General features: G+C 41.5%; 1 protein-coding gene across 1 annotated transcript; it reads left to right on the forward strand.

Annotated features, from left to right (window-relative positions):
- The first annotated feature begins 1668 nt into the window (after positions 1-1668).
- On the forward strand, positions 1669-25346 carry ctnnb2 (catenin, beta 2). The gene is made up of 16 exons (XM_056479179.1): positions 1669-1834; positions 11403-11452; positions 13435-13659; positions 14167-14420; positions 16063-16301; positions 16593-16794; positions 17053-17197; positions 17560-17663; positions 18004-18342; positions 20932-21090; positions 21174-21293; positions 21874-22024; positions 22398-22519; positions 22601-22661; positions 23834-24058; positions 24295-25346. Exons 2-15 carry the CDS (start codon positions 11440-11442, stop codon positions 24034-24036), a joined length of 2337 nt encoding a protein of 778 aa, XP_056335154.1. The 5' UTR covers positions 1669-1834; positions 11403-11439; the 3' UTR covers positions 24037-24058; positions 24295-25346.

Here is a 25346-nt window from a genome sequence, read left to right on the forward strand (position 1 = left end):
TTCCAGAGAAAATAAAACTGGTGAATCTGACGTTTCACAACAAGACTGACGCTAACAGATATTTCCTAAAACCACAGTGTGTGTGTGTGTGTGTGTGTGTGTGTGTGTGCGTGCGTGTGTGTGCGTGTGTGATGACACAGTTTACTGTAAATTGCACAAATCTAAAACACAGATAGTTATGTGTCATCTATAATATTCTTCTAGATGATTGAGCTTAACTCTGCTGTGAGCACTCCTCATGCTTTAATCCTGGGCTTCTGTCTTGTGTAGCGGAGGTCAGCTAGTGTAGTGTTGTGCAGGTAAAGCTCACTCCTCTGACCTGTACAGGTACTCTATAGCCACAGACGCTGGCCCTCACTGTCTTTAGCCTCCATGTTAGAGCGACCGACTCCAGTATAAAGAATAACTGGTTCAGTCCCAGCCGGACCGCTGGGTTACACATGAGGGCTCGTATTAATTGTGTTTTTATTATTGTTTTAAGAACAGAAACGTGTCAGCTGAAGTAAAATGAACATTATTTACAGGTTCAGCACAGCCGTTACTGTTAATCAGTCTCGCTTTTCTAAATCAAATTACTGTGATTGATCTTTTAAAACTGATTTTAAACAGTTATGACCACCCTTAAAGCAAGAAAAAGATTCACAACTTTACTATAAGACAAATCCCGTCATGTAAACAGCCCAGAGCTCATGTTTTCTTTTCATTCATTCATTGATTTTCTTTTCAGTCCCTTTATTCATCAGGGGTCGCCACAGCGGAATGAACTACCAACTTATCCAGCATATGTTTTACGCTGCTGATGTCCTTCCAGCCACAACCCATCATTGGGAAACACCCATACACACTCATTCACACACACATTAATACACTACGGCCAATTTAGTTCAACAATTCCCCTATAGCACATGTGTTTGGACTGTGGGGGAAACCGGAGCACCCGGAGGAAACCCACACCAACACGGGGAGAACATGCAAACTCCACACAGAAACACCAGCTGACCCAGCCGGGACTCGAACTAGCGACCTTCTTGCTGTGAGGTGATTGTGCTACCCACTGCGCCACCGTGCTGCCCCCCCTGTGTTGATATTAGTGTTAAAATATTAACTATTAATATTCCCAGAAATACAGTTTTGCTCCATGTATGAGCAATAATCAGTGTTCAGTGCTCCTCATGATTTAACAAACTATGGAGGATTTAAGGATGCTAAATCAACTTTCAACTTTACTTATTTTAGAGCTCATTAAAGTTGCCTAAAGTGCTGTACAGAGATATAAAAGCAAAAAGAGAAGGAAGAAAGTAAAAAGAAGCAATATAAGTAAATAACAGCACATGAGATGAGGTGAGAGAGATGAGATGAGATGTTTCTCCCCAATAATCTCACCTTTGTATCCGTTCAGAAGGAGATCCACATTCCAGCCTAATGACCGCACCTCGCCCTTCATGGAGCCGCTATATGCCTCCGCGCATTCCACACTCCCTGCGTCTCTGCAGATTTTCATTACAATTCTGACCCGGGCTTTCGGTGCTGTCGAGCATTTACTGATTATTACTGTGTGCGTGTGATGCTGTCGCTCGGCATCACTCACTGGAGACTGAGCCGCCGCCGCGCTCTAGTTTTCCGGCGGCGGAAGGACACGCGAGCTGCATTCCTCGTATAAGAGCTGGGTCCGAGCGCCGCCATTTTAAGAAGTGGAGTAGCGAGAGCGCGGAGAGCTGATGCACCGTGACCGGAGAGAATAAGGAGAAACACCGGTGGATTCACTGCTAACAGGACACCAACGCGAAGGTCAGGCTCCACGGCCGCTGCGCGGTGTTCTCTGTCTCCGGTTCAGGTAAGAATGAAGCACTGAATGCGGGAGGGGCGAGCACCGGAGGCTCCTCACGGTTTACCTCTCGCTTTACCGTGAAGCTTCTCGGTCATCACCGGTGTCTGACTGCAGGTTTGTGCGGGACACACGGAGACTTTACTATGTTTATTTACGGTGACTGACAGTGGCTAATGTTAGCCAGTTAGCCTTCATTCAGTCAGTGCTGCGGCTCCGGCTGATGAAGTCACAAGCAGAAGACCAATAATAAACACGAGCAGGAGCAGGAGATCAATGATGATGATTAATATGTGAACTAATCACTGATCTGGAGCATTGATGAACACGCTAATCATCTCACAGTGGCGCTCTCATTGAGCTTTCCCCCGTTTGTTTGAGTCTGGTCCTGATTTAACAGCAGTTTCTCTCCTTCAGCGGTTTTATGTGTCATAAAACCCCTCAAGGATGAATTAATTTCCTATTAAAGTGAAGTCTGGGCTGATCTGTGGAGTTTGTGTTTTGGTGAAACTAACGTTAGTCTAGTAAAAGTGTGTCAGCTGGAAGTTAATTAGTGATGATCGCCTATGATAGACTCTATTCTTATAGATTTTTATATCTATAATCATAATAATAGAGTTTGTCCTGCCGCACAGCTTCAGTTATTTGCGCTCAGCTTGTAGAAATGTGATGTGAAATTCAGAAATTCTCTGTGTTTTGTTATGAAATTCTGCTGTTGAATGCAGATTGTCGGCGGCGCGCGTTATGTCCAGCTCGTGCACGCGCTCCGCGGGCTTCACTCTGGTCCGCTTTCTGAACTCTTCTTTTGGCTGCTCTCACTGAGACAAAGATAAATTCCTGTGTGTTTGAGGAGGGCTCGGGTGTCTGAGCTCCAGGACAGCTGCTTCACACACTGCAGGAAACTGAACTGTCGAAACTTTTCCACGATTACGAGTCTGTGTTTCGCGTGTGTGCGGGAAAAACCCTCCCTCTGTGTGTGTGTGTGTGTGTGTGTTTAAAAACAAAACAACAGCGGTTTCCCTTCAAAACACGCGGAGATGATGTGAAACGGCCTGCTATGAAAATAAGGTGATGCAGTGCGCCGGCAAGTGTTTTTCAGCCACTGATAAACTTCCGGTGAAAGCTGGATGCGACTTTTAAACTACGTCAGGTTCCTTTTACAGTGTCTAAAATGTAATTTAATTAAGATTAGAGCTACGCAATTATCGCGATAATCGTATATTCGACACAATTATTATATGCATGTTTATTTTAGGCATTGGTTTATCTAAATTTGACCAATCAGATAGGACCTTACCATCTTTAGCCCCACCCCCACAGTAGTTGCTATTCTGCTATTGGCTGGAGTGGCTCAAACTTTAACTCAGAGCTGAAAATAAACACTAATGGGCGGAGTTGAGACAACAGCCAATGAGGTTTTCACTCATTTATATGCTGTCCGAAATCACGTACTTGCATACTATATAGTAAAACAGGGCTCGACAGTGCGACCATTTGCGACTAAAATAGGGTTTTTCCCGCACGCACGCAAAATTTTTGTCACGTGCGAATTTTTATTTTAATCTTGATTGACTTAATTTACTTAATCACGATAAAAATGTTCCTCAGATTGTTTCTTAATGTGCGTTATTTTACATTACGTTGGAAATCTATTGTGACTGTAGCACACACTGATGCTCTCAACAACAGCACATCTCTACTGGTTTATTTCACGTAAAGCGGTCTTCACATTGTTTTGTATATGTTGGCACCGAATGCCGGCGGAGTGTGTGCGAGGCTCATAGAAAACGTTGACAATTAGGTCAAGGCATATCATGCTGCATCAAATATGAGATCCAATTCAACACCAGCGCTTTCCATACATAAACTTTACCTGAGCGGACCGGTTCTGTGATCGTGAAAAACTGACTCGTGTGTTACGCAGGCCCACAGAGACCCGCTGGACACAAAACAATATTTAGGGTGTCAATACATCCTCTCTTTCCCGGACATGTCCTCTATTTGGGATTTAAAAATGCTTTGGGCCGGGATTTCTAAATCTCCTAAAATGTCCGGAATTCTGCTTTTGATATCTGTTGTTAACTGAATGTGTTGTTGCATTACTTTATACGCAAACTTTACCTCTCAGTGAATGATTTTTTTTTTTTCACTTAAACACACTGAAATGAAAGTGTCATGTAAAAGGTGTTAAATGCTAAACTTTTTTTTTTTATTTATTTATTTTTTTTGTCAGTTGAATAAAAATAATAACAGAACAAGAAATTATTCTGTGGCTGAGAGCCATTAAAGTATAATAGAAAGCATGGTATTAATTAGGGAACTTTGTAATATATTATGCAAATAAAATAAATTCTGCTAATTAGAAATTTTCTTGAAAGTCGCGGTATTTTATATGCCAAAAGGAAACGCACATTTTTCAATCTAGCCACCACCGCAAGTGTATTTCAGACCTGTGGGAAGCACCGAACACTCCATTTCTTGCACTCAACTACAGTATGGCTGTCTTTAATGCATTGTCTATCTTATGAAAACAGAGTTTAAGGTTTAATTTCTCTCAAGAGATTAAGTCATACTTGAATACTTGCATCTTTCTCACTCATTATACTAAGATCATTTTGACAGAATAAAATGTTTGTCTTGCACTCCAGCTATATTTTTGAGAGCATCACAATCAGAACTTTTGGTGTAACCGGTATTAAACCAATATTGTAAATTATTATTATTATTTTTATTATTATTATTATTATATATATAAAATACATATATTATAATTAAAATGAATAATGTTTTGTTTGGGACCATTGATACAGCCATAATCATCTTGTGATACAAACACAGATTAAATTCGCTCTGGTCATGTGAATGTTTTCATTATGTGATGCTGCACATTTTTATTAACTTTACAATAACTTATAGCAATAGCTCCCTATTTCTGCTGCCCAGTGTGAAAGATGTCTTTTCAGCTCGAAACTGGATCAAAAATGAACAAGAAGCTGTCTAGCCTGCATGTCCACAACTGAAGACTTGATTCAGATCAGTTTAGAGAGGCCTTCATTAGAGCAATTTGATCCCAGTCCTGCTGTGGAGCGCTACTGTCATGCAGATTAAATTATAAATAATTATTAAATACTATTTAAGCTGTTGTTACAGTAAGATAAAACCCAGTGTACTTGTATTCAATTAAATGAAACTGCTTTGCCATTAAAGATCTCCTCATGTACATTTATTAGGCAAAAACACTATTTACATTATACATTTTCACTGCGCTCCTACAATTCTTTAACGTGCTCCTAAATTTTGCATGTGCATGTACAGTCAAGCCCTGTCAAAACTGTATGCAAGCAGAGTAGTATGTCTGAATACATAGAATACTACTTCCGGCGAGATTCTGATGTGCGCATCATCATGCACTGCGAAAGAAATTCATGAATGGGAGCAACGCAACTCTCCCGGGTAGGTCACATGATCATGACAGATGTAGTACCTCAGTTCCATTCGCACTCTTCAGTAGTAGTACATACTCACTAGTAGTACACTTTAATTCAAATGGAGTACCTACTGAGTAGTAGTCAGTTGGCTCAGTAGTTACTGCATTTGAATTTAAACGTTCTGCTCGACCTTTAGAAAAGAACGTTCTACAGTACATGCTTTACGCTACATTCATTCTTCCATGGCGGGGCGTCACAGCTACATTACAGCTTCTCATTCAAAACATTTTTTTTAATAGCGAGTGATAATCACACAACACGTATTAAAGGGTAAGTGAATTATAACTGCGTGAACTTTTCTGTAACTGACCATAGTAGTGCTGTGCGTCATTTGTTTAACCCTTTAAGGTTACGTGCTGACTGACAGGTGCGTGATGCGTGAGGCCAGCAAACACGACGTATAGCGGTTTCACTTTACTTCAGGATGCATTAATATCACTCTGTAGGTCTATTGGAGACATTCATAAATATTCCTAGCAAATCTAATAAATGTTGGAGACATACTCGTTACATAGTCACACACTAAACCACACTTCAGCAGCGTTTGTTTGAGGGCGCACAAGAAGATCTGCGCTTGGTGTTGCCAGATGATGCTGACTGTTTCCAGCCCAAAAGCTGTCGAGATCACAAGCGTTTATACACTGTTCTAGCGTATGTATGTGAAGAACGGGGTCTATGGCATCTCTTTGAGAGATCAAAACAGGTTTATGAGGGCAGACCGAGGCTGGCGGGCACACCGTTGCAAAACCACCCAAATTTTCACTACCCGCCTATGTCACTTTTTACCCGCAAAAATAAATTCAAAACCACCCAACCTGGCAACACTGTCCGCGCTTAAGCAGCGGGTATTTGAGGGTGCGCAAGAAGCTTTGTGCACAAGCAGAGCAAATCGGCACGCAAACAAAGAGATTCGCATGCTGTAGGCTATTACATAAATGCGATATCGACTCATAATACTGCGCTCACGACATTTGTCATTGAAATAACGCAACACTGCGATTGATTGAAAGTAAACTCCATTTCTCTCACTCACTGTAGACTAATTGACCAGCTGCGTGACTTTTCCTTTCTTCTCAGCTGTTACAGCGATACTTCTGGACAAGAGCCAGTCGCAGCCCTTTCTGTTGAGCGCGTGACCAATCAAAGGGGTGTAAGAGAACTTGGTAGACGAGGCTCAGAAATTAATATTTGTTTATATTATGTGCTGTAAATGCTGGTGTTGTTTAAAGGTACAGTTGATATATTTGACTGTTTTTATTAAAGGATAAAAATGTATTACACAGAGTATATAAATATATTTATACATATTAATACAAGAGTTGCTGCTGTGAAGAAAATATAAAGCTGTGTATGAAAATCATCGTCAATGCAGAGATATCCAACTGAACTGAATCTATGGCATAATAATCATAACTGAACCGTAAGGCCAGTGTAGGCTCACACCTCTACTATTGCATATCATTTCAGTATCGTGCAGCCCCAATTACAATATAATCTGATATAAAGGCGTAAGCATTAATTTAGTTAGTCTTTCATCTTGTTTTACTCTTGAATGTTTACCCAGTCGCTGCTTTACCATGAAAAAGCCGCTGTTGCTGACGTGATATTAAATAAAAACATGATCTGAAGAAGTGCTGCAGTCCAGCATCAGCTGATCTTAACAGAATACAGTCAATAAAGCTTAAACCAGCCCATTACGAGGGCTAATCAGCCGGCCTTCCTTTACTTTGAAGGTTTAGTTTCCAAATCTGTTCAGTTATCACACAGAGCTGGTTCTGTTCATCCGGCTGTGGGAACGCTGACTGGTGCCGCAAGAAAAACCCTGTGAGTTTGTGTCCTACTGCCTTCAGTGTTTATTGTCTGCTAAATTAATTCCAGGTCAGTCTCACCACTATGGAGGACTACACACACACACACTTATAAACTACCACAGCTGCCTCTGTTTGCTCAAATCAGGCCCTCTCCCTTCATACGCACCCTTAAAATGCCTAATTTATTAACATTGGCACAGCTTCACAGCACTGTTTCCCGCTAGCGAGTCTTTCAGTGCAGGCCTGTATTTGAAGTGCTCTCCCACACACACACACACACACACACACACACACACACACACACAGAGAGAGGAGAGGAATGTCCAGTTCTGGCTCCAGGATGTTATCATAAGCGAGTCTTCCTGTAAATACCTGCATGTGAAAGCAGCTCTTGATGTTATATTCTGGAGCTGGTGTTGAAATATTCAGCCGCAGTAGTGCTGCTTTAGAACAGTGTCTCTCGCTGGGATTCTGCAGTTCCTCCGTCACAAGTGTGTGTGTTCATCCAGCTGAGAAACAGCACTTAACCCAGTTGCAGATTGGCTGGAGATCAGAGCAGTGCATGCGACTGGAGCAGTGTTCTGTGCTCCTGTTATTCTCGCTTTAGCTGTGGAGGTTAGAGCTGTGCTATATATCGCAAAAATATAAAGTAATATGTGCAGTGTACATGTGGCAAGCATCTGAGGGATTTGTTTTATGCATTGGTGTTTTAATTAACTTTGACCAATCAGATGGGGCTTTACTATCTTAAGTCACGCCACCCCAGTATTTACCATCCTGCTATTGGCTGGAGAGGCTCAAAGGTAAACCCAGAGCTGAAAATAAAAGGCGGAGTTAAGGAAAATGATGACTGCCAATCAGAGTTGGAATATCTGCTGAGGTTTTCCTTCATTTATAGTGTTTAAAGACTCGGGGCTCTATTTTAATGATCTAGGCACAAAGTCTAAAGCTCAGGTCGCAGAAGCATTAAGGTCGTGTCCGAATCCACTTTTGCTATTTTAAGGATGGATAAATCCGCTCTGCACCCGGCGCATGGTCTAACAGGGTTGTGCTTATTCTCTTAATGAGTTCTGGGTGTGTTTTGAGCATAACGTGCATTAAACCAATCACAGTCTCCTCTCTCATTCCCTTTAAGAGTCAGTTGCGTTGCTCCATGGTGCAATGTTTATTTTATTTACATGGCGGAGTCTGTAGCTTTTAGTTGGTCAAAAGCATGGTCTATTTCAGTTCCTCAAAATAACAACGCGCCACAAACACGCCTCTATTTCAGACCAACACACACATGAGCTCACTTATGCCCTGTTTCTACTGAGTGGTACGGTTTGGTACGCTTTAATAGCCATTTCCACTGTCAAAAGGTACCTAAAAGCAAACCGTACTATACCAGTTTTTGGTCACCCTTTGCAAAAGGTGCCAAGTAGGACAAAGGGTAACAAAAGACGGAGCTAGACGCGCAGCTGAACGCTATTGGTTTACAGAGAAGCGTCACTCACAGAAGCAGGAGAATGAAAACAAAGCGCCATTTTTAAATACACAGCCGAGACATTACATCGTAATACTGTATGCATTTAATAACAAGCCATGAGCTCAAACCATGTCGTCATCTTGATGAACTGCCACAAAGCCAAGAACAAAATCTGCCGTGTCCTGTTGTTGGTTTATGAGCCCGTCTAAAAGTGTGAGTGGTTTCGCTTTCTCCAGGGATCTCGCCATCACGTCTATATTTGAAATGATGAACTTTTTAAACTGATGATGATGACGTGCACATGATTACAAAAGTGTTTCCAACATCTGATCCTTTCAGAAACAGACAAACAGGAGAGTGAAGCGCGGAAAAACAAAGGAGAAGCCTGACAAAACAAAGGAGCAAACTCGGCAACCTGAATCATGAACAAACTGCCATGTTTATCAGAGGCTTTTGGAGGAGTAGGAACTGGGGAATAAGGGAATTACAATTTTTATTTATTTATTATAACACCATCTGCAGCAGAAAAGATCTCCAAAGATACTGTTTTAAATTGTAAAGAAATCTGTTTCTGAAACTAATGCAGACCGCAGAAGTCAATGATTGAATTTCATTATTCAGCCTGACATGTTTCCTGCTCTAAAATGCGTAATGTTTCTAAATAAAATAGCTGGTTTTCAAAAGGGAAAAGTGTTTTCGACATTTAAAAAGAATAGGCTTTAGAGCGATAATCACAATATCGTGAAGCAGTGATGTATTTATCCAAGGTTATCATACCGTCAGAATCTTACTGCTGCTGCTCTGATAATGCACATAATGCTGCTTTCTGCGCACAAGTTGATAGTAAACATGCGGTCCTGTTCCAAATAGACGCTCTTCCTTTCTGCTGCAGTAAATCAGCGTTCTGAATGACGTGCGTGCGTGTGTGTGTGTGTGTGTGTGTGTGTGTGTGTGTGTGTGTGTGTGTGTGTGTGGTTTGATCAGCCACATCGATTGCTAATCTTGCTGAATGTGTGGTTTATGTGGAAATCAGCCTGTTGTTTTCCTGCTGTGTGTGCTTTTCGTTCACCTCTGATAACGTGACGTGTGTCGGCTCTTCTGAAGTCTGCAGGAAGTGAGTGCTGATGTTCTCCACTGCAACAGGAAGTCTGTTTCCGTCAGCGTTTCCATTTCTGAGAGCCATGGCTTCCTAGATGTGCCTCAGAGAAAGTCCCTCTGGTCATAGAGCAGCTTTTAATTAAACCGTTTGAGCAGAAGAGTGTAATCTCAGCCTGATTTATGCTTGATGTTGATTCAGACTCCTTTGATTGGTTTCTCTGAGGGATCTTAGACTCGTTTCATTGATTTAATTGCTGCTTGGCGAGCTCAACACCCCTCAGGAAGGAAGCAGTTTCCTCTTGAAAATAGAAGTCCACTGCACTGTTCTGAGTCCAGTGTGAGGAGGCTTCACATTTGAGAGTGCTCGACAGCTTTCATTAGGTTGTGGGATCTCGTCACACTTAAAGTGTCCTCTACCCCTGACCCGCTCCACTGTGGAGATCTGCAGGCTGGAGTCTGACTGAGGGCATTACCAGCCCCAGACACAATCTGCACACCACTTTAGACCATTTCTGTGTTGAATCTGCTCAGAAACTGCAGATTTATGGTGATTTTGGGAGTATAGCAGCTAAGCATTAAACTCAAAACCTGAAATAAGTGTTACGATGCAAGTGCAATTAGAGCAACTTTATTTATTAAAGCTAATCTGATATAAGGTCTACTAGAATATGTAAAGGTTTATGATTACAGTACAGTGTTAATTAGTTCATAATATTACTGAAATTAATAAAGCTGAAAAATATATTTACACTTTAGAAGTAAATAAACATTCAATAATTTTTTGTTTTGATCAATAAATGCAGGTTTTAATGCCTGACTAGCTGTTTTTAAGCTGCTTAACCTTTTGTAAAAATGTAAGTTTTATATTGGGCCTGTTTGTCAAATTAAAGAGAATGATTTTAATATAGAGTTCTGGGTTCTGTTCAGTTGTTTTGCCCTATCCAGCCTCTTTGTAGTGTCTTGTCAACAGCTCATGCTACAGTGTGCATCGTCTAGTATTTGGCATTTATCCTCTCACATAATCATTTCCTGTGTGTGACCTAAATATTGGCATTTGTTGGTTGTTTTCAGTCTTTGATTACGGTGTATGCCTGTGGTGATCTAAACCCCCCACCCTCTCACTATAGCAATGGAGGGAAGTTTTAATCCTGAGTCACACACACCATTGGCTTTATATAATATAATATAATTTTTTTCTTTGTTTCTTTATTTCCATAGTATATTTACTTTGTTTTTCAGTTGTTAGTTGAAAGCTATGTCTTCATGTTTTGTTCTCGGAATAATAGTCCTGCGAGCTATACTCAGATTATTGTCCTCAATAGGGGTAACGAGTATCTTCATTAAGCTCATGATAAGCACCTGAAGATGTTGGTTTCGTGACTTCAGGCTGTTTATAATGGATTAAATCTCCGGCTCCTGATGTGCTCTGGATGAATGAAGCTGACTAACCCCTTCAGCATGTTTTTACTGGCAATGCCAAATGACTCAGAGTGTGTGTGTGTGTGTGTGTGTGTGTCTGCTGCTGTCGACTCTCGCGTGACGCCCTACAGCCTAATGAGGGGAGTTTCCACAGTGAACACTAGCTCCAGGGTCTGCGCTGAGATTAAAGCTGGTTTCTCGCTTGTAAAAGCAGCTGCTGTCTGATGGAAACAGACTGTGTTTGGGAAATGGACTTGATGCTTGTCCTCATGTAGTGTTTTCATTTTTCTCTGCAGGTTTGGAAGTCGCTCAGGCTAAAGGATTGACGCTGCGATGGCTAGCCAGGGTAAGTGTTTGACCAGGTTAACCTGACTGTTTATCAGTGCTTGTCTAGTGACGTAGACGCACAAATATCTGACACAAGAACCGGTTTATTTGCTGAATGTTTTCACTTAACTCTCAGATAACCAACATATCAAAGCTACACATATTTTGTGCTTATAGTTGGTAGGGCAATGCGATCAAAACCGAATCGCAAGAGACTGCGATATGAAATATATATGCATTATATAATTTCCCCCACCCAGAGCAAATGCATGACTGCTGTCTGTGTGTGATAGCTTTACTAGCCAATAGAGTGAGCACACTTTCGTTCTGCCCAATCAGAGTTGTTCAGCCGTACGATGCCAAAAGCCCACAATAAAACAAACAGGAAAGCGCAGACAAGTGGGATGATGGCGTCTGCTGCTTCTGAAGCAATAACAGACCAATTATATCAAGGAAAACAGCACGTCAGTAATATGGGAATATTGTGCTTTTAAAGTCAGACACCAAACAAAAACAGGTCATTTGTTAGAGCTGTCACAGAATTGTTGCCACAGCATGAGGAAATGCAACATCCAACACCTAAAAAAGCACCACAGGCGGCTCTATGAGGAGTGTCTTGCTGAAGGCGACTGAAAGCATTGCCAGTGACACTCAATGTCGAAGCAAGCAATAGCAAAGTACAAGTTCAGCATTGATTACAGCTGTTACACCATATGAAAACATGACGAAGACATCAGGAGGTAATGAACACCATCACTCACTACTGTTAACTTTAGAGAGAAACTAGTTTAATTCCTGAATATTTATAAACTAATTTAAATAAAAGTTGGAGATGGTTAATATCTTTAACTAACACTCCCTGCATTTTACAGCATATGATACAGAATATTGAATATTGACTACAAAATTAAATCTCAAATCAAAATCACAAATATCTGTTAATCAATCATAATCAGATCTTTTCCCCAAATGGTCCCGCTATAGATGTGGACAAAAGCCCCATGCTAACCGTTTCAAACAGCAGCCATGTGGATTGAGTTTAATCTAGAGGTCAAACGTCAGTGTATTGGGTTACATAGTTTTGGTGATAGAGCTACAGTGAATAACTCTACAATAATGTTTGAAATGAGAAAATATGCATGAGCTATAGCCTGTGCAAATATGCATGAAGTCTGCAATAGGCGAGACATTTTTCAATGGTGGATTAACTCGAGTTGATTTATTGTTTTAACAATTTGAGCTGGTAAAATAAACATTCTAGATTTTAATTTCAGGTGGACTTAAAGAAAATTAGAAGGAAAAAAGAAATGTGAAAACTAAAATTCTAACTAATACATTTGTTTGGTAAATTGTACAAGTTCTCTTTGGATTCTCAAAATTCTGCAGGCGAACAAACTGATAAACTTGATGGTATTTATCTGGAGCCACTTTAAAGGAAATATATCTTTAAGTGGAGTCCTTAAATGTGGTAGAAGTTTAATCAATATTTAGTCTTGTCTTTTTAGATTTTTTTAATGTATTTATTGGTGTTGATGCCTTTTTATTATTATACATTATTTTTAATGTTTTATATAAATTATTCTTCATATTAAAGTGATTTAAGTGGGTGTGTGGGTGTGTGTGGGTGTGTGGGTGTGGGTGTGGTTTTTGGCATGACGTATGAGAAGCTGATATGGCATTTAAAGGTCCCATAAAATTAAATGGAAATTTATTATGTCAGTATCAGTATGTTACTTAAGGATATCTGTAGTCTCCAAAACACTCACCATTCTCATTTAGAAGATGTAAACAATAGTTTGCAGTTTGTCTCTTATGGTTAAATCAATGGTTGGTCCTTCTCATTTGTCTTTAATGCTCTTGTTCATCCACTCACTGGCAGAGCTGTGAGAAACTAAACCTTATTGGTGGCTTTCCAAAAATTGTCCTGTCCTCATGCTTCAGTTGAGAGTGTGTAAAATCAGAGCACGTGACGGGATCTTTAATGTTCTGTGTGTGCTGCAGCTGACCTGATGGAGCTGGACATGGCCATGGAGCAGGACCGTAAGGCTGCGGTGAGCCACTGGCAGCAGCAGTCCTACCTGGATTCAGGGATTCATTCGGGCGCCACCACCACTGCGCCCTCGCTCTCAGGCAAAGGAAACCCAGAGGAAGAGGATCTGGACAACCAGGTGCTGTACGAGTGGGAGCAGGGCTTCAGCCAGCCCTTCACACCAGAGCAGGTGGCAGGTACGCCAATACCTTCGCTACAGCACACTGACTTTAACATTTGGAGTATACGTTTTTAAACCACAGCAGAACTAATCATTTTCATATATATTTGACCATTTTTTTGAAGAACATTCTAGCTAACTAGTGTTTGATAATCCGCAACATTTCAACCATTAAACTATTATAAATGTTTGCTAGAAGTCTCCAAACCTTTCTAGTTTTAATCATTCTTGTAACTTAACCAACAGATTATTTTAGATGTCTCTCGTTTGTCATTGCATTTGATGATTTGGGTGATTCACATTTAGTGCTTCCAGACTTCCTTTAAGGGCGCATGGTGAGTTTTCAGGGTGTGTAAGTTTCAGTGCACTAAGAATTAAGCAATTGAGACGACACTTAAAATGGTTTGTGACCTGATCAGTGAACAACACCACTGATTGAGATGCACCCTGCCTCATACAGAAAGCTTTCTCGCTGTTTTCATCCCTCCTTCCTGTCTGGATAATCACTCACTTCCTCCTGTAGATCTGGACGGGCAGTATGCCATGACGCGGGCGCAGCGGGTTCGAGCTGCAATGTTTCCGGAGACTCTGGACGAGGGCGTCCCGATGGCCTCCACCCAGTTCGACTCTGCTCATCCCACAAACGTGCAGCGTCTAGCAGAGCCGTCACAGATGCTGAAGCACGCGGTGGTCAACCTCATCAACTACCAGGACGATGCAGAGCTCGCCACCAGAGCCATTCCAGAGCTCACCAAACTGCTGAACGACGAGGACCAGGTCAGAAAACACTGCATTACTGCACGCTAGACTGCTGAGGCGCTCTCACAGGGAGAGTTCACTCCTACATTTACGATGCGGTCTCTCTCTCCGTTCACTTGTTCCAAATCTGAGTTTTTCTTCTGTTCAACACTGAAGATGATAACCTGTGGCTAGGGCCAGACAAAATCTGCAGACATTTTCTGCTATTTCTGCAGAGAATTTTGGTAAAAATCTGTGGATTTCTGCTGAATGATTTTGGAAGTCTCATAACTAAAACCTTAATATATGAATAAAAAAATAATACCTTTAACTTTTCTTTAATGTTTACAATGCAAATCCAATTAGATTCACTTTATTTGGTAAACAAAGCAAGTCTCTCATATAATATCTATACTAAATGACAGAGAATATTACTGAACACACTGCACTGTACATAAATCAGATCAATATTTTCATATTAGTCAATAATATTACTGTAATTAATTTAAGAACTGAATAAATATAGATTTACACACATTTACACAAGTAAATAAACAGAATTAATGATGGGATAAAAATCTGCAGAATTCTGCACGCACAGATTCTGTGTGGGCCTACCTGTAACAATTGACTTCTATAGTGTTTGTTTTTCCTACTATGAGTGTCAATGGTTACAGGTTTACAGCATTTATTTATTTGTTATTTATTTCATAATATATTTTGTGATCAGAAGAAGCTCATTTGGAACATACTGAGTTAGAGTAAATGTTGACAGTGCTCTATGAACAGTTTATTTACAGCTGCAGAAAAATGGAAAGTCTTTGCACCACATACTTTTTATTTAAGGTTATATTTAGCCATGCACTGAGCTCAATTGCTGTCAGAATCCCCAGAAGACTGCATTTTGGATGCTGCTGTTTGTAATTTGACATGCAATGCTTTTTCTTGCAGTGTGAATGGCCATAGCAGGGTGTCCCCTTGGTGTTTAATGTCTTAAATTTCAGATATTTAGCCTTAAAGACTTAAATTGACTGAAATGTGTTGTAGGTCTTCATTTAAACCAGTCTTAGTTTTCCTTTGTCCATGTAAACGTACCCAATATGGCCAACACCCATCCATCTGATTAACTTAAGTTTATTAACTTTATCAGTGTGGTTTAATCATGTTCCTTGCATCTTTACAATAACATTTGCTTTAAATGTTTTCCATGTATTTACAGCTGTACTGTTAAGGATGCTGTTGTGCATACTTTTGTTTATTATAGTGTTTAAAACTTGTCTTATTTTTAAGAAGTTATGCTGAAAAAATTATACATATGACTAGAGTTTGCTTGTTTTGGCATCTTATTTAAAATATAGCTAAGAAATGACTAAATTTGAGTTCATTATTATAGTTATTTATTATCTTTCTTTTTTTTTTCTTTTCAAACGGGAGCATGTTCAAATGCTTTCCATTGGCCATTAGGGAAAAAACCCTACTCTTTTTGCCCTGTATTGGTCTGAAATGTAATTAATGATGGTCCTAAAAAGGTCTTAAATTTGACTTTGTGAAAGCTGCAGAATCCCTGCACAGCTGACATGGCATTAAACGAATAAAGAACTGTTGAGCTGCAGATTCCTCTGGTTGAAGAGTCTCCTCAGTGTAGTTTCAGACGTGCTCATCTCTCCTGCTCCTCCTCCAGGTGGTGGTGAATAAAGCCGCAGTGATGGTGCACCAGCTCTCCAAGAAGGAGGCGTCCCGCCACGCCATCATGCGCTCTCCACAGATGGTGTCGGCCATCGTGAGGACCATGCAGAACACCAATGATGTGGAGACTGCCCGCTGCACCGCCGGCACACTGCACAACCTGTCCCACCACAGAGAGGGGCTGCTGGCCATCTTCAAGAGCGGAGGGATCCCGGCCCTCGTCAAGATGCTCGGGTGAGAACAGATGCTGGACTGTCAGGCTGATCGATTCATTATCAGGAGTATCGGGAGTTAGCGAGGCTATAGTATTGGCTAATTTGTATTGCTGAAAGGTGCAATATTTTGTGCCAAGCTGTTGTGTTGCATGCTTGGGTTATTGAAGCATTGACCACTGGGTATGGTCGGTTTGAGCCTAGAGTGACTCCAGAGCTGATCCTAGAGCAGTAAAGGAACACCAATGCAGGGAGTTGAGTGAAGCTCATCAGATGCTGTGTGTTCTCCAGTTGACGTGTGCTGGTGTTTCAGGTCTCCTGTGGACAGTGTGCTGTTTTACGCCATCACCACCCTCCACAACCTCCTGCTGCATCAGGAAGGGGCCAAGATGGCTGTGCGTCTGGCTGGAGGCCTGCAGAAGATGGTGGCGCTGCTCAACAAAACCAACGTCAAGTTCCTCGCCATCACCACCGACTGCCTGCAGATCCTGGCTTACGGCAACCAGGAGAGCAAGGTGAGTGTGTTTCACTGGTGTTGAGGTGTATATAAATAAATTAATAATAACAAATAATCTTTTGTTCCAGACAAGAGGGACTTTAATATATTTGTCCAGGTCTGGGAATATCAGGGAATTTGCCATTTTAGGTCTTTCCTCTCTCCTTCCCTCATCAGCTGCCGGTGTTTGTTCATTATAGCTCATGGAGGGTCAGCTTTAGTCTGTGAATTAGATAAGGGAGTAAATCCTTGTGTGTTCTGTGCTCTTGCTCCTCAGCTGATCATCCTGGCCAGTGGAGGACCTCAGGCTCTGGTCAACATCATGAGAACATACACCTATGAGAAGCTGCTGTGGACCACCAGCCGCGTGCTGAAGGTGCTGTCCGTCTGCTCCAGCAACAAACCTGCCATCGTGGAGGCTGGTGCGTACATGAGCATATACATCCATATCGGTGCTGTCTGATAACTCGGTGCATTCAGAATATGGGTAATGCTTGTGTTTAGATGGAGGAGTGTTCATTAATATTTAATTTAACTAGTCTAATTATTGTAGCCAGACAAATAAGTGTCTTGTTCTAGGTTCACTCTCTTTTTAATTATGGCATATTTACAATCAGTGTGTAGTTATTGTAGCCAATAATACTGGTTGAATGTAATGTGATGGAAAGCGTCTTAAGGTCCTAAGAGGTGCTGAGTTTAACTGAGTCCTGCATGTACCCTCTGTACAGAATCTGAAGCGTGTAGCTGTTACTCTTTCTCAATCACATTTCTCCTCTGGCTTCAGGTGGTATGCAGGCTCTTGGCCTTCACCTGACGGACCCCAGTCAGCGTCTGGTTCAGAACTGCCTCTGGACCCTCAGAAACCTGTCAGATGCTGCCACAAAGCAGGTACGTGCAGCCCTCAGTCTAGCAAAGAGCCAGTAAATTCCTGGAGAAATTCTATGACCATTTTGTCTCGGGAATTCTGTAAACATTACAAGTTGTGAACTTTTATAGGAAAACACTTCAATGACTGAAGCTTAAGGGAATTTCTATAAGCTATACGCATACACAAACATGACTATAAACATTGTTCATAAGCCGTCTTACACAAACTAATACACTTTTAAATAGAAGCTCCAGTTTTACCTCATTCTCCGCTTATTCCCATGGAAAGTGTTCAGCGTTGAACAACTCTAGTAGTGTCTGAGTTATTTGAACCGCTTTAATAAATGGTTTCCTGGTGCAGGAGGGGATGGAGGGTCTGCTGGGCACGCTGGTGCTGCTGCTGGCGTCTGATGACATTAACGTGGTGACCTGCGCCGCCGGCATCCTCTCCAACCTCACCTGCAACAACTACAAGAACAAGATGATGGTGTGTCAGGTGGGCGGCATCGAGGCGCTGGTGCGGACGGTGCTCAGAGCGGGAGACCGAGAGGACATCACGGAGCCGGCAGTGTGTGCGCTGCGACACCTCACCTCCAGACACCAGGACGCAGAGATGGCCCAGAATGCAGTGCGGCTCCACTACGGCCTGCCGGTGGTGGTCAAGCTGCTCCACCCACCCTCACACTGGCCGCTCATCAAGGTAATGTCATGGTAATATGGGCTTTCAGGAGTATTTCCAAATATTTAGTTTTTTAAAGGTCTTCCGGTTATTTGAGGTCAGGACATTTGCATGTTTTAAATAAGAATATCAGGGATTTATTGGGGGGTTTTTATGTTCTCATTTAGGGCTGAGCTGATAAACGATATTATAATCGAATCGTGATGATTTGTCAATAACAATAATCTCTGGAGTGGTTTACTCTGTTGATCTAAGAGCCAATCACACAGCAGAAATGTGCAACAATGAGAATCTAAAAGTGTGTTGATATTAGAGATGTATCATTTTCAGCCACCATTTAACAGACCCTCTAATGTTTGTTGGTTCAGTCCAGGGTTGGGTGCTGTCGACCATTTTGCTCCTTACGATGTCTAATGTGAAACATCACAATGGTATCGTCATCATAGAATTAATTATGAATAACTGATTCATAACACATTCACTGTAGCCTACAGTTTCCACTAGCTGACCCACATGCTCTTAGTTTTACCCATAACCAAATCATAAATAAATAAAGATAAGCTACACACAAATGACCACCTGTAAATCACGGTTTCCACAGGACTCAGAGTGCTCTGTGTTGTTATAATGACATCCACACACTTGATTAATGAAAAAGCTGCACAATTAACAGGAACCAACCAACAGTATCTGAGGTTTACTCTAAATGACCAAGTACAAGCGTGAAAGACTGAAGCAGTGTACTGATGCTGTGACGTGTTACCTGATAGATACTGAAGAGCAAAGAGTCGTTAGATAGAGACATGATTAAATATCACCTTTAACAACTATAGTGAGACTCCATCCAGCGGTACATCCTTGATAAACAGTCCCACATGCACTGCTCTCTGGGGTTTAGTGCTCAGAGCACTCGCTGACTGCTGGAGCTCAGACGCACGCATACACTGCAGCATGACCAAGTGTGTGTGTGTGTGTGTGGTCACGGGATGTGCACTTTCAGCAGTATAGTGTGGACAGAGCTGTTCAGAAACTCTAAATGAAACACCAGTGTGGACGTGGATCATTTTGTTCTAAAATGTCATTTTAAAACTAAGATGTATTGGTGTAAACGGGACCTCAGTGGGTTTTTTTTTGTGCAAGCGGGTTGCTGCTGTGACGGAGGCCTGGCGGAGGATAATATATTAATAATTATCAAATTGCACTTTTGCAATATTGCCCAGCCCTATTCTCATTTATCTAAAAGGAAACAAACAATCCTTCACACCATCAATACTTGTATGAATATTTTGTTATAAATGACATTTTGTTCCCATGACCTTCATCAGACATTTCCCTCCTCATAAGCCCCTTTCACACAGTGTGATACCAGTAAATATCTGTAAAATCACTGGAACAAATACAGGTAAATTCACTAAAGCCGCTGTTCACACAGGCGAGACCGTTCCCACATCCATCCCAAAATATGAGTAAATTCTGACATCATTAACCAGAAATGAGCTCTAAACGGCTGCGCTTATATTTGTAAATGTAATGGGGATCCGGCTTGATGGTTTCATTTATGTAATGCTTGAGCATTCATGCAGCTCATCCCAGACTCCTCTAACGGCAGAAGCACTAACTACAGCTAAATGTTTACACATTTGACTACATTACAAATTCTGTGGATGGATCAGTATTGTGAACAACTGATGAACTTATGAAAGAACACTTGCATGTCAAGATGTACATGATATATGTGCGTGCTTTTTTTTTTTTTATTATTATTATTTTTTCCTCCATTTTATTTATTTATTTATTTATTTTTTAAGGACACACTGGAATTCAGTAAAATGGTATTGTAGTTTATGCTTTTTTTTCTTATTGAATACAGTTTATCCTACTCAGTTATGCGCATATATATTTTTAATGCACATTGTCTAAATTTATGCGCATCTTTGAATTTCAGTCAAGCATTTATTTATTTATTTATTTTTTATTTTTTTATGCAGTCCCCAAATGCGCATAAGAGTTTGATGGAAAAGACTATTTTCACATGTCTGTCTTGGTTTGTTTACTGCTATTTTAATTTCTTTTGTCACTCAGCAGTCAAATGCAGTCACCTGTTAAATTACGGTTATTATATTATGTACTCTGGGTAAAAGCGTCTGCTGAATGCATAAACGTGCTGAATTGGTCCCTCTGGATTTGTGTTTGAATAATGATGCTCCACCATCATGTGATTTACTGTTGAGCTGCTCACCATAAACACTTCATTACAATGTGGACGTTTAAATGGATTTACACAAGATTTTTATAATGAAATCATGTTGAGGGATGCTTTAAAGTCGTCAAATATTGAATTGAGTCATATACAATTTAAATACCTTTTTAGTTTATTTATATTTGTGTATAATCTCCTATAAAGTTATGAAGTGTTCTATAAGTGTTCTGATGTGGCAATAAACAAATGCATAAATGTAAGTGAATGACAGCATACAGTAATGCGCCGCTCATGTTCTTGTTGGCTCTGATGTGATGTAATTTCGTTCTGCATTACAATATTTTTGTCATTCAAAACATCACAGTAAAAAGCAAACTGAACTGAAACCGAACTATTCGTCCTCTCTGCAGGCCACCGTGGGGCTGATCCGGAACCTGGCTCTGTGTCCAGCCAATCACGCGCCGCTCCGTGAGCAGGGCGCCATCCCTCGCCTGGTGCAGCTGCTGGTGCGGGCGCATCAGGACACACAGAGGCGCACCTCCATGGGCGGCACACAGCAGCAGTTCGTGGTGCGTGACGCTCGACCGCTCAGGCTGGAAGGTGTTTTCTGCAGGAAGTGTTTTCTCACCTGCTCTTCTTCTGTGCTGTGCAGGAGGGCGTGCGCATGGAGGAGATCGTAGAGGGCTGCACTGGTGCTCTTCATATCCTGGCCAGAGACGTTCACAACCGCATCGTCATCAGAGGACTCAACACCATCCCTCTGTTCGTACAGGTCTGCTGCTCAGCGTTACTCTCATATCGCTTCATCATGGTTTACAGCAGCTCTGCTGAAGGTGTAGACTATTGTTCAAAAGCAGGACAGATTGAAGGTGTTCAAGTATATTCATCTTCATTTCCTCCATCTTGTCAAAGCAGCTTGATCTAGATGAAGAGAAGCATCAGATACAAGCTTCAGATCATGGAGCATTACAGTAGACGAGGCAGCGAAGATGAAGATAATGAAATAAACAGCACATCACTGTCTAGCAGGGATCTAGCGGTAGTGAAGTTCAGAAACTCTAAGCACTAGTGTCCTCCACATCTCCTCCTCCTCCTGTTGTGATTTCTGACTAGCTGTGAAATGACTCTAATCATTCAGCGGAGTGATACAGAGCTGCTCTAAACCTGCCAGATCTACTTTACCTGTGCCTTTATCTGACTAACACCTGAGAGTGACCAGCAGCCAATCAGAATCCAGCATTAGACCTCTCCATAGTATAGGTGTATTTAATGTGTGTGTTTGACTGATGATTGTAATATTTAAGAGCATTATTGAGTCCTGTGTGTGTGTGTGTGTGTGTGTGTGTGTGTAGCTGCTGTATTCCCCCATCGAGAACATCCAGCGAGTAGCAGCAGGCGTCCTCTGTGAGCTGGCGCAGGATAAGGAGGCGGCGGAGGCCATCGAGGCTGAAGGAGCCACAGCTCCACTCACTGAACTGCTGCACTCCAGGAACGAGGGCGTGGGTGAGTAATGCACACACACACACACACACACACACACACACACACACACACACACACACACACACACACACACACACACACACACACACACACACACGCAGATACTGTAGCGTTTATCCATAGAGGAGTCTGCTGTTGTCCTGGACATGAGTTATTCTTTATATTCTGGCTTTAAAATAACTGCTCACATACTCTGCTGAAAAAACATATCAACATCTCTCTAATAAACACCTTTTTTTTATATATAATATAATAAAAGAGCAGAGTTTAATGCTGGTTCTGGAAGATGATATTAAGTGCACAGTGTGTGTTTCACTCCTGAATGTAAATGCTCAGTAGTTCTGTCTGACTCTTCTGCTGTTCATCTCTGCAGCCACATACGCCGCAGCGGTGCTCTTCCGCATGTCTGAGGACAAACCGCAGGACTATAAGAAGCGTCTGTCGGTGGAGCTCACCAGCTCACTCTTCAGAACCGAACCCATGGCCTGGAATGAGGTACAGAGAGACGGATATTAACACTTGATGATGATCTGAACGCTGATTAAATCTGACACTGAGTCTCCTCTTCTGTCTCAGACTGCTGATCTAGGTCTGGATATCGGCGCTCCAGGAGAGACACTCGCATACAGAGCAGACGGTACCACATTATATTACTGCAATATAGGGGATGTTATGTGTTACAGTGCTTTAGAGGATATTATTACGGCTGTATTGAGGATATTTTATATTAAGGCTACATAGAGGATATACACATATATTAGGGATGTCCCCCGATGTTGCCCTTGAGTCAGAGTCAGTCATTTGGTTTTGAGTATCTACTGAAACCCAATCTGATACTTCTATAATACATAATGAAGCTCGTCTTTTATTATTTATTTAATTCATCTTATTTTAACATGTCATGCTGCTGTTTCTGAGTGAAGTCATGAGAGAGGTCTAACTCTGTGCCACAGCATAACTATACATGTTCAGAAATAATGAGAATATATATTGAGTCCTGATCAGGAGGTAACGTCTGAAGCCACATGATCGGGCTTGATTTCCCATGACGTGATTAGATCTGGACATCCCCAACGTATATTACTGCTGGGTACATCACTGTGATGCTGTTGGGTGACATTTCGAGAACGTCCAGACTGGAAAAACATGAAGGCAGTTAAAATTAATATGTTTAATTGGCCTCACTTTAGATTAAGTGGCCTTAATTACGGTCTACTTCCAGTTTTAATCCAGTACAGTGTGCTATTGTATGTTTATAATCATCTGCATGCATCTGTATTTTCCGTATTTTTGTTTATAATTCCTCCTAACCCGGCCCGTTCCACACATCCAGAGCAGCAGAAGCTTTGAGCAATACAAACAAGTGCCTGATATGCCTGTGTTTGTATTGAGTACTTAGTAAAGGCAGCTGAATATAAAGAGGGGTTGTTTATTAAAGTCTAAAGTTCAGATTTTTGTCTTTTACACGAGGCTCTTGAAGCATTGGTAAAGTTCTAAAAGCGTTAATATATATCCGTCTGTGTAAAAATATTGTGCATTTGAGCAGTTTTATCATTTAAAGAGGTAAAATAAATTTTGTAATCACTTTCATACTCTGTTAAATCATTTTAATTGTTAAATTTCTTATTTAATTTAAATGCTGCACACAGAATAAGTCATATTTAATGTCTGCATATAAAACTGACCTGAGCCATGTTTAAGCAGTGCCTATTTATACTCAGAGAAGTTTCTTTATTTAAATCCTTTAAAAATCTTCTGTTTAATCTAATTTTGTATTGTATTGGTCTTCTGGTGTGTGTCCGTCATCAGAGCCCAGCTACCGCTCCTTCCACTCGGGCTACGCTGCGGAGGCTCTGGGCATGGAGGGTCTGCTGGAGCAGGAGATGTCGCATCACCCCGGGGCAGAGTTCCCTGTGGAGGCGCTGCCGGATCTGGCCCATGCTCAGGATCTGATGGACGGCCTGCCCAACACAGACTCCAATCAGCTGGCCTGGTTCGACACCGACCTGTAGAGAGCTGTTGAGCGGAGGACAGGTGTGTGTGTGTGTGTGTGTGTGTGTGTGTAAACAAACAATCTATTGGTCTGAATTTTCTGGAGTGTAGAGAGAAAATAATCACAACAAATGAAAAAACTGACTAATGAAGTGATTATACTGCACAGATGAACAAGATATTTACAGACCTGTATTAATCTGAATATTTCACCTGTGTGCGTGCGTGTGTGTGTGTGTGTGTGTGTATATAATATCTCTGTATTTGTGTGTTCTCAGCTGAATGAAGAGAGAATCTGTATGGTGAAAGAAGGTTTGAGGATGAGCTGGAGGTTCAGAAAGTGCCTGATGAGTGCGTACACACACACACACACACACACACACACACACACACACACACACACACAGGAGGACAGTTGGACGGACGGCTGTAGTGTAGTCCAGACGGAGCAGTGAGACGCGGTTGCGGATGAACACACGGACACTCGGTCTGAAGACGGAACTCTTTTATCCTTTTGTTTTTATCCTCTTGGGTTATTCCTCCTCCTCATGGTACTGACCCAGCTTTGTTTTTATCCTGCTCTTTTCTTTGTGTTTGTGTAGTGTTTAGTAGCGTCTCTCCTCATGGGTCGGTCACTGATGTACAACACTAATCTGAGTTCTGTCTGATCGGACCGAACGCAGAATAACGAGTAGCTTTTCTATGCTGGGTTAAACGGTGGTTATTGAGTACAGAACCTATATTATATGCATTGTGGAGGTGTTCTGGGTCTGTTCTGGGTGAGCGGGGGGTAGATTTGAGTCTCACACACACACACACACACACACACACACACACACACACAGATGTTTTCTATAATGATATCAGGAGCGACGGCTCTTCTTCTGGGAACACTGAGGAGGACGAGGCTGATCAATAAGAGACTCTATTCCATTTCTCCACTGGTGCCATGTCTGCATACTCAGAGTTTTACACCTCGCTGGATGTTTTCTGTCGTCATATTTTAGTTTCTCATCAATCTTGTACTTTTAGAACCGCTATAAGCTTATCTTTTCCATTTATTTCGGACTTTTCCACCTCTCTGTTGTCGGTCCAGTAGAGCTCCATTAATTCTGTATAGTTTAAAGCTTTTATTAGTTGTAGAACACACTTTGGTCAGTTCTATCAAGCCTGTTTCTGGAGTTTATAATAAGACATTAAAGGAAATTCTGACTTTCTACACCATGTTGACTTGTATCTGTAAAGGTTTCTTTCCTCCTGGAATTATGAGGGGGAAGTAGAGCTGTCAGACGATTAATCACATGCTAAATAAAAGTTTGTATTTACATAA

Source organism: Danio aesculapii, chromosome 19, assembly GCF_903798145.1.
Source record: "Danio aesculapii chromosome 19, fDanAes4.1, whole genome shotgun sequence".
NCBI classification, from domain to species: Eukaryota; Metazoa; Chordata; class Actinopteri; order Cypriniformes; family Danionidae; genus Danio; species Danio aesculapii.

What these genes read in the sequence shown, in the direction of transcription:
- ctnnb2 (XM_056479179.1), top strand. An exon ending in ACCTGCCATCGTGGAGGCTG is followed by an intron (nt 17,198 to 17,559) that starts GTGCGTACATGA and finishes CTCTGGCTTCAG; the next exon opens with GTGGTATGCAGGCTCTTGGC. An exon ending in AACCCATGGCCTGGAATGAG is followed by an intron (nt 22,520 to 22,600) that starts GTACAGAGAGAC and finishes CTTCTGTCTCAG; the next exon opens with ACTGCTGATCTAGGTCTGGA.